The sequence below is a fragment of the Quercus suber genome, unplaced genomic scaffold, assembly GCF_002906115.3.
Source record: "Quercus suber isolate HL8 unplaced genomic scaffold, Cork oak 2.0 scaffold_129, whole genome shotgun sequence".
In the NCBI taxonomy this organism is placed as follows: domain Eukaryota; kingdom Viridiplantae; phylum Streptophyta; class Magnoliopsida; order Fagales; family Fagaceae; genus Quercus; species Quercus suber.
Window position 1 is genome coordinate 1,373,218 of NW_027069592.1, and position 9,595 is coordinate 1,382,812.

At 34.9% G+C, this 9,595-nt stretch overlaps 1 protein-coding gene across 1 annotated transcript; it reads left to right on the forward strand.

Annotated features, from left to right (window-relative positions):
- The first annotated feature begins 8,144 nt into the window (after positions 1 to 8,144).
- LOC136068689 (uncharacterized) lies at positions 8,145 to 9,185 on the forward strand. Its single transcript, XM_065776152.1, has 2 exons — positions 8,145 to 8,415; positions 8,953 to 9,185. Exons 1-2 carry the CDS (start codon positions 8,145 to 8,147, stop codon positions 9,183 to 9,185), a joined length of 504 nt encoding a protein of 167 aa, XP_065632224.1.
- The last annotated feature ends 410 nt before the right edge of the window (positions 9,186 to 9,595 follow it).

Here is a 9,595-nt window from a genome sequence, read left to right on the forward strand (position 1 = left end):
GGCATTAGCCCAAACCTTAGGGATAGTTAGTGAAATTTACCCTATTAATTAATCCCGAACATGTAATGTGACGTACGGTAAAAATTTTCATAAACCATTAGCTTACCAGGTTCCTCAATTACAACTAATGTAATGCTTATATAAAAAATTTATAAGTATATTAAGTTTTCCAAGTTTGATAAAATGATGGTAAGTTTACTCATGTAACTAAAATAATTGTTAGTGTCATTCCACATGTTAACAAAATTATCAATGGCTGTCCTAGTTCAAAACCCACCTTAAATGTTATTTATGCCCATTTTTGAGAAAATCCTACAAGCCCAATACAAGCCAAACCCAACCACTTCTTGGGCCAATTGTAGACACCTCATTTTGTACCCCTTATGACTCAAGCCCCCGTTCCCCAATGACTACATCACTAGAAGGCCCATGGTTGGTTCAGGGCCCAATCTAGTAAATTTTTAGCTTAAAGGATGTTTTGGTGAAAGCAAAACTTACAAGAACCTTAAATATGCACACACATGTTGTAAGCATGTATGTAGGATTTTAGAACACCTGTATGGAAAGTTTTTGATATAAAATCATATAGAGTGAATCCCACATCAGTTGGGAGCCGCCCTACACCCCTCTATGATCACTATAAAAGGCTCTAAAGGCTCTTTTTCCAAAAAAAAAGCCAAATTCACTAGAAAATAGTGAATCAAAGATGAAGTTTTTTTACTCTAAATCATCCTCAAGTTAAAGTTTACTTGGTTGGGACCTATTATGGTCTTGACCTTCGAGTTTTAAGCTTACTAACCTTCTGGTTATGTCTTAATTAGATTGACTAAGGGGAATGGTCAAATTAAAGCTCAAAGGAGTTCTTGTGTTTAAGGTAAGGGTCTTACCTTGTCTCTCTAATTTTTTTCTTTTTTTTAGTGCTTGTTTAATGCTTTATTTATGGATTTGATATCTCTATTTTAGTTAGGGTTTAATAGATTTTGTATTAGAAGCATGCTAGGCTTTGTTTGATTGTTGTTTTGTTGCTTGCTTTAGAACTGCGCTTTTGGGCAAGTATGCATGTGCATGCTTCATGCATGCACACACATACTTAATGTATGCGCACACATGCTTGTGCCCAGAAACCCAGATTTACGATTTTTCATTATTTTATCTATTTTGTTTAGGTTTAGTCCAGTTTTCACATATTTAGCCTTAGGGTTAGTAGAATAACATGTTTCACATGTTTTGATTGTTGGATAAATAATTTGGGTTTATGTCTTGGATGAGTAACATGAACATGCATAGGAATATGAGCATGCATTGATGTATAGGTGTTATGGTGCAGTGAGGTAAATAATCAAAAGCCATGCATATGGACATGAGCATGCATCACCAAATATGGTAATTGTTTTTCTTTGAATAAATGCCATGATGCTATGCTAGAATGTGTGAAAGTGCTTGATTCTTATTGTTCATGATTTACTGCCTTATTGATGTTGTTGTCATATGATGTTTTCTGCCCTTTGGTATGTATGAAGCATGGTTTGTTAGATGAATGTTACAATGTGCGCCTTGAGTATGATATGAATGACGTGCCATTTTGTGTGTTAGATGCGTGTTAGGATGAGTTTAATGTGTGTGTGTGTGTGTAGAATGAACCTATTAAAGGGCCCTTGGATGGAATTAGGATTTGGAACACAATGAGTGAAGGCTAAGCCATAGGTCGGGTGGTGTTAGGTGCCTAACACATTCCCATTCCCATACCTAAACTCTAGGCACATGCTCTGGTAAGACTAGTCTTTCACATAAGGATGCTATATATATGTTTCCTAGGCCTAATCTAGGTGGCGACTCCATTTTGACCCTTCGTCCAGTCCACTCGGCCAAGGCGTATTTCCCATGAGAAACATTGTCACGGGCACTTGCGTCCACACCAATGTGTTCCATCTCCTAAATCTAAAAAGGGATTTTGCCATGCTTGGAGAGGAGTGGGAATTCGGAGACTTCATTTGGGCCAAGACTTTCTAAAGTTCATCCCACCAACTCACAGTCTATGTCATTGCCTATGATGGGCTTTGAGTACATTAAAGGTTTGCCCACCAATCCATATGGGGTCCATTTAGGCCCTAGGATGGAGCATGACCCACCTAGTTGTGAGTGACCTATTGATTTGTCCTTTTAGCTTTAAGGAACTTACCCACACATAAAGAGATCCTAAATCCTATCAAAAGAGGGTATCAATTTTATATCTCTTGTTTGTTCAACTATATATCTTTTGATCACCTAATCTAAAGGACAAATAAAGATTAAAATTGGAAATATGACCTAAAAGTTATGGCATACCCTAAGATTTTGGGATGAAAAGAAAATTAGTATCTCACATATAAGAGGTTTATCCCAAAGTCCAAAGGTATATCTTAACTTGAAAAGTTCATGGGACCATAACCCATTTGAAAAAGAAAGTCTTGGGCCTAAGGTAACAAATACGCTATGAGAGTAGCATCCAAAGATCCTACAAAGTCATTGAACCACTCTAGTCTTGGCCTCCTTGTTGTATGTAAAGGACAAGATAATGTGAGACTCATGAATGAATGAATGAGAAGTGAAAATCCCAAAAGTGATGAATATTATAGGCCTAGATTTGAGAATAAAGGTTGAAAATCCATAAGCCCATGCTAATAAAGGCCCATGAGTGTAAGATGAGAGTATGTTGTAAATGGACCGAGCCCTATGAAACTAGGGGCAAGGCCCATGAGAGGAAAGAGAGTGATCCTGTAATTAGGATTCATTAAGATGAACATAAAGATTTTCTAAGGACATCTAAATAAAAGAAGCTTTTAATTTAGGACATGTACTTATAAAAGATTTATTTTTTGGCACAATTGCACCACCAAGACAAAGTAAGCCCATCCCTACCTTAATTTAGGTCTAACAAGCTGGTAGTGAAGGAAGACAATTGACAAATATTGACATTGCACCTCAAGAAGAAATGTCTACATCAATTGACATCGCACATGCCGAGAAGATAGCTAAAATGATGAACGATAAAAATAAGATGCTCAAGGGAATGGGGGCTGCCTCACTCAAACAGAGGAAAGTGGGTTTAAGAGCCCCATGAGAGAAGAAGAAGAGGAAGAGATGGAAGATTAGGATGAGAAAGACAAAGCTGAATATGAGAAGAATAAGAAGTTTGAAAAGCTCACAGTATATACCCTTGCCAAGGGATGGACGATTGTCTCTACAATGTGGGTAGCTTGGGATCCAAAGTTCTTATCCCATTGCCTCTGTAGACACTCGATTTTGCACCCATAATTTAATCAAGGAAGATGGCTAGAATGACCATTCATATACCCAAAATTCATGATTGCATTACATGCATTAATTCATTCATTGCATATCATAAAAATGATCTCGAAATTCTCACGATCACGACAGTGTACCCAATTTCCAAATCGAACTGTTGGATTGAAACATACCGCATGTTCAAAGTTTACACGGTCTGCATGCATTTTGTTTTGGTGGAACCAACCACGCATGATTAATTTAAATTAATTCTGATTGGCTAGACAATTAAAATTAATTAAATAATTTTATGATTGGTTACTAGTTAGTGTCAAAAATAGGCTTACATGCATGGGAATAAAATAGGATAATCAGATAACAACAAAATTGTGGATAATCAAGAATTTTTGGAGTATTTATATACAAGATAATCATTGCTGAAACAACTCGAATTATCAGAAAAAGAGTTTAATTTTTAGAATGTGGATTAAAAACGCTTCTAAGTGCAAGTCCCGACTCAAAAAACCTCAAAAAAGGAGTCCAAAATGGACTAGAACTCAAACACGAGTTCGGCACCCAAAACGCCATTTGGCACTTTTGGAGTGCCGATTGGCACAAACATGAGCCACAGCTTGAGGGCACTTGGGTCGAGATAAAACTCATCCTTTTTTTTTTTTAGAGATAAGGATGAGTCCCAGTTCGTATTCTGATCATTTAGCACACTTTTTTATGCTCTCTAACTCCCCTATTTTTGACTCTTCTCTTCTTTTATTTTTCCTCTTCTGTTAAAGACATTCTGAGGGCTCTGACCTTAGGAATTTCTTTCTTGTAAGCAAAATACTTTAGGATTCAAAGAGAATTGAATAAATGTCTTTGAACCCAAAAATATTCCTTCACTATTAAGAAGAGCACACTCATGCAAGACATAGTTTTTCTTTTCTTTTTCTGTTCCTTTTTATTAATTCTACTTAATGATGCATGAATAGCTTTAGGATGATTTCATTATATTTAATTTTTGATGTTATTGCCATGTGTTGTTTAAATCTTTCTTAAAGCATGTTCTTAGTATATTTTTGTTGTTATGATTTCTTTTTTGAGTCTCAAAAATTTGCCAATTAACAAAGATTTATTTTAAAAACTACAACTAATCTGAATTTTCAGTTCTAATTTTTTTCAAAACTCAAAACAGATCTATATTTTCATTAAATGCAAATCTAATTAAAAAAAAAAAAAAAACTCAAAATAGATTTGTATTTTCATTAAATACAGATCTAATTGTTTTTAACACACAAAACTGATCTATATTTTCATTAAATATAGATTTGATTTTTTTAAAGAGAATTTTCTTTGTCACAAAATAGTAGATTTTTGAAATTTAAGAGAAGAAGTCAAAAGTTGAGACCATTTTTTGTTTGATGCATGTAACATAGATTCGTTTCATGAGTGTAGTTCCTCTTCTAAAAAAGAATCTTTTTTCTTATTTTATTCATAAAAAATAGATATGATTTTTTTCAAAACTCAAAACAGATCTGTATTTTCATTAAATACAGATCTAATTTTTTTTTTACACACCAAAACTGATCTGTATTTTCATAAATATAGATTTGATTTTTTAATAAAAAAAACTGATCTGTATTTTCATTAATACATATCTGATTTTTTTTAACACACAAAGCTGATCTGTATTTTCATTAAATACATGTCTGATTTTTTGAAGAGAATTTTCTTTGTCAACAAAATAGCAGATTTTTGAAATTTAAGAGAAGAAGTCAAAAGTTGAGATGATTTTTTGTTTGATGCATGTAACATAGATTTGTTTCATGAGTGTAGTTCGTCTTCTAAAAAAACAATCTTTTCTTTATTTTACTCATTAAAAAAAAAAAAAAAAAACAGATATGATTTTTTTTTTACTAGTCTAGATTTTCTTATTCACAAAACAGATCTGATTTTTTACATAGAAACTAAAATCATTTTCAACTTTACACCAAAAATAGATCTGATATTTTTTACAAAAACCTTGTTCTTTCTTTATACAAAAAACATATTTGATTTCTTTACAAAACTATTTTTTTATCTACATAAAAACATATCTGGTTTCTTTTTATGAATCAAATCAAATTTATTTATTTATTTACAAGAACAGATCTGAATTTTGTAAAAAGAAAAGGATACATTCATCACATAAATTTATTTGAGTTAATGTTAGTCAAGTGTTTGTCATATATGCAACCTATCATTCACATCATGCATAAAAAAAGGTATATTGGTCATTAGAGTCTAGAATACCAGACTATGTCTGAGCGAAATGGATGCTTAACACCTTCTCATTTCGTAACCTAACCCCCAAACTTAGTTCTTTTTAATAAGTAGATCTGTGCTTTGTCTTTCTTTTTATTTTTGGGTAGATTGTAACTAGGACAAAAGGCCATGTATTATTTTGGTAGATTGTAACTAGGACTCAAAGCCTTGTAAGATTCAATTTATCAAGCTTGTATTTATTTTTATTTAATCAATGAAAATGAAGCATTTCAATCATGTAAATTTGTATTTATTTATTTTTTATTATTTTTTTTGTATAAAAAAATAAGTGGCGACTCCACACCATTTACCCAAAAAGAGAGGTGCCTTAAAGCACCCAAATCTCTTTTTTTGAGAGCACCTAATTTTCCAGGTCTCTCACAGTGGCAACTCCACTGGGGATGTCGAGGGCTAAGTTTCGTGTTAGACTTAAGTGACCAACAATATACCCTTGTCTTTTGCACGATATTTGTTGGAAAATTTAGACCCCGGTTGATAGAATTAACAAGTTTTAAACCCAAATTGTTAATTAGATTTATTATGAATAAACCTTGTTAGAACAAATAAACATCAATTTCATGTCAAAAATAAATGCAACAGAAAAGTAAATAAGACAATATATGATGACCCAGGAAAAGTAATGTAACAAACTAGTTTCACAGTAAAAAACCTGGGGGAGACCTTCCTAAAAAGCAATTCACTATAGTAAAGAGAAGTTTCAGATCTAGCACAAAACCTTTGTCTTTAGACTCTACAATCCCCATAGATGAACTTACAGTAGAAACCTTCTACTACTTTAGAACCTCTGAACTCTTCAATATATGAATGCCACCCTTTGCATGAATCCCGGTACGTGACTAACAAATGATGGACGTGACTAACTCACCAACTTGAAGAATATTGTTGGCTACAAAGCTCTTCACTTCATCAACAATGAAGATTAAGAAGCACTTAGTTACAAAACGCGCAAAAGACGCTGTAGCTTCTTTCAGGGAGAATAAGGCACTCAGTCACCTTTTGCATGTGTTCTTCTTGTATTCTCTTATGCGACAGCTTTTAAAATAAGCCTTATATATGTCTAGGGTTGTGAGAAAAGAAAACCTACACATACATGTCAGCATAGGCCAAAAATCAGATATGAAAATTTTGATTTTGTAATTCTCGATAGATAGTATCTGTCAAGCAATTGTCGAGACCTTGATAGATACTATCAGTCAAGCAGCTATGAGACCTCGTAGATAGCCATCTGTTAGGAATTTGTCTAGCTTTAATGAACAACCCTTCTTCACTTGTTTTTGGACAAATTTGCATGGCTTCAGCACTAGACTTGAACTCTTATTCTTTGAAGTATTAAACACATCATAGATCTACCCAATTACAAGTAAAGTGCGTTTTGTCAAAGGAGTAGGCAATTCTAAATTGATATATGTTCCTAACATCAAATCACATATGTTCTAACAATATTGTTGTTTGTTTGCTTATTTATGTCATGAGATGTTTGTATGATATTTTTGTTTGTGTTGCAATGTTTGTTTGTTAAAAGCTTTCCCTAACTGTCATAATGTATGCCATCAAAACAACAAAAATGTATGCACCCATTTCAACAATATGGTGGTAGTAACCATGGATCACCAGTCTTCATTAGATTCGGGTACCAATGGTGAACTCACCAACTCATAGCCCAAAGTCACTGGATCATTTATTGTTGATTGTAAAGGACAGACCATGTCGTTCGGACTAATGCAATGTTCATTACATTACAAGTTAGGAGGTGTAACGTCCTAGCTATGGGAAACAATAAAACAACAAACCCACCCTACAATGTAATGACTTAGAACCTACCCTTAGGCTGGTTCATGTTAAAATTGCATTGCATTTTGCGTGTATTTGTTTGATTGATTAATGTAGATGGGGACGTAGCTTTCATTAAACCGATCGAGCCTTTTCTTAGAAGGAAGAGTTTGGTCAAGATCCGAAGGAATGCTACAAAGAGAATCTAAGGCTGACAATCAAACTAGTAGCTCCAGTTCCAAGCCCATCACTCTCATCGTGGTACTGAAGCCCGTGAGCATAGGAGACACTCCACTGCTGCAACATCACAATCCCATATTCGATCTACAAGACACTTTAAACCCCAATCAAATCATCCAACATCCACAAATAGGGGGATACACTTCAAACCCCAATCAAATTACCAAGCACCAACATATAGGGGGAGACACTTTGAACCCCAATTAAGCAACCCAATACCTACAAATAGGGGGAGACACTTTGAACCCCAATCAAATGGCCCAATATCCATATATGGGGGGAGACACTTCAAACCCCAAGACACCGATCTAAATGACCAAACAAAAATTGCCCACATCACAAGGGGGGGAGGGGGAAGACATTTCAAACCCCCACATTTGGAGACTAACAAGCCCATAGATATGAAGATTGATGGTGAAAGCATGGATTATATGAATGAAGACCCTCTGGTACTGATGTTGAGGGAAGAAGGAACTCACTAGGAGCCACCTACTATCATTGAAGCCACAATTGAGCAGAAGAATTGGGCATGGGAGGGAGCTGGCCACCCCATGGAGGACTCTGTGAAGAAGATTAAGATCATTGAGCCAATCATTCCTATCAAGAAGATCAAGACCATTAAGCCAGTCACTCCTGCCAAAAACATAGTTTCTATTCTTATTGAGTCTATTTCCGCTAGTATTACTATTCATGTTAAGTCTGTTTATGATAGTATTCCTATAGAGTCTGTTTTTGTTAAGTTTGTTGAGAACTCTTTTCATTATAATATGATTTTTGATTCTGCTTATTTGTTGGCTTTAAATGTTTTTATTTCTGAAATTGGTAAAGAAACTCTTAATAATAAGGAATTAAAATAAGGGCATGTAGAACCCATAAAAGAAGAAACCCAACCTATTAACTTGGGAACTGGTGATGAACCCAAAATGATACAAGTGGGCAACACCCTAACCACCTTTGAGAAAGATACATTAGTTGACTTACTGATAGAATTCAAAGAGGTATTTGCATGGTCCTATGAAGACATCCTCGGGATTGATACAGATATAGTACAACATTGCATTCCAACAATCCAACCATGAAGCCAGTCCAGCAGAAGTTAAGAAGAATGAAGTCAGAATGGACTCTCAAGATCAAGGAAGAAGTCGAGAAACAATACAATGCAGGATTCCTGAGGGTGATTAACTATCTAGATTGGTTAGCTTCAAGTACTGAAGAAGGATGGGAAAGTTAGAATGTGTGTAGACTTCCGAGATCTGAACAAGGCTAGCCCAAAAGATGATTTTCCATTGCCTCACATTGATATCTTAGTTGGCAATACAGTAGGTCATGCCTTGCTATCATTTATGGATGGGTTTTTAGGGTATGATCAGATTAAGATGGCTCCAGAAGATATGGAAAAACCCTCCTTCATTACTCCATGGGAAACATATTGCTATAAGGTCATGCCATTTGGCCTTAAAAATACTGGTGCTACTTTCCAACATGCAGCTACCACTTTGTTACATGATTTGATTCACAAAGAAGTAGAGGTTTATGTTGATGATATGATAGTGAAGTCCAAAGACCGTGAATGGCATATACCAGCTTTGTAGAAGTTCTTTGAAAGAATTCAATTCTACAAGTTGCGGTTGAATCCAAAGAAGTGCACTTTTGGCGTCACATCTGGAAAGCTGTTAGGGTTTGTGGTAAGTCAGAGAGGAATAGAAGTCAATCCAAACAAAATCAAGGCCGTTATACAGATGAAGCCTTCAAGAACTGAAAAGGAGATCTGAGGGTTTCTATGGAGGATACAATACATCAGCAGATTTATAGCCTATCTCACCATGACATGTGAACCAATTTTTCGACTGCTCAAGAAGGAAGTTCCCATAATATGGAATGAATAATGTCAAGAAGCCTTTGAGAAGATTAAGAATTATCTGATGAAGCCACAAATACTAGTCCCACCGGTACTTGAAATGCCATTATTATTGTATGTCACAACTACAGATATAGCAATAGG

Excerpts from the sequence above, each read along its gene's own strand:
- LOC136068689 (XM_065776152.1), top strand. The coding sequence starts at position 8,145 with ATGGAGGACTCTGTGAAGAAGATTAAGATCATTGAGCCAATCATTCCT. Across the intron at positions 8,416-8,952 it reads TGTTTTTATTTCTGAAATTG|GGTATGATCAGATTAAGATG; the intron begins GTAAAGAAACTC and ends ATGGGTTTTTAG.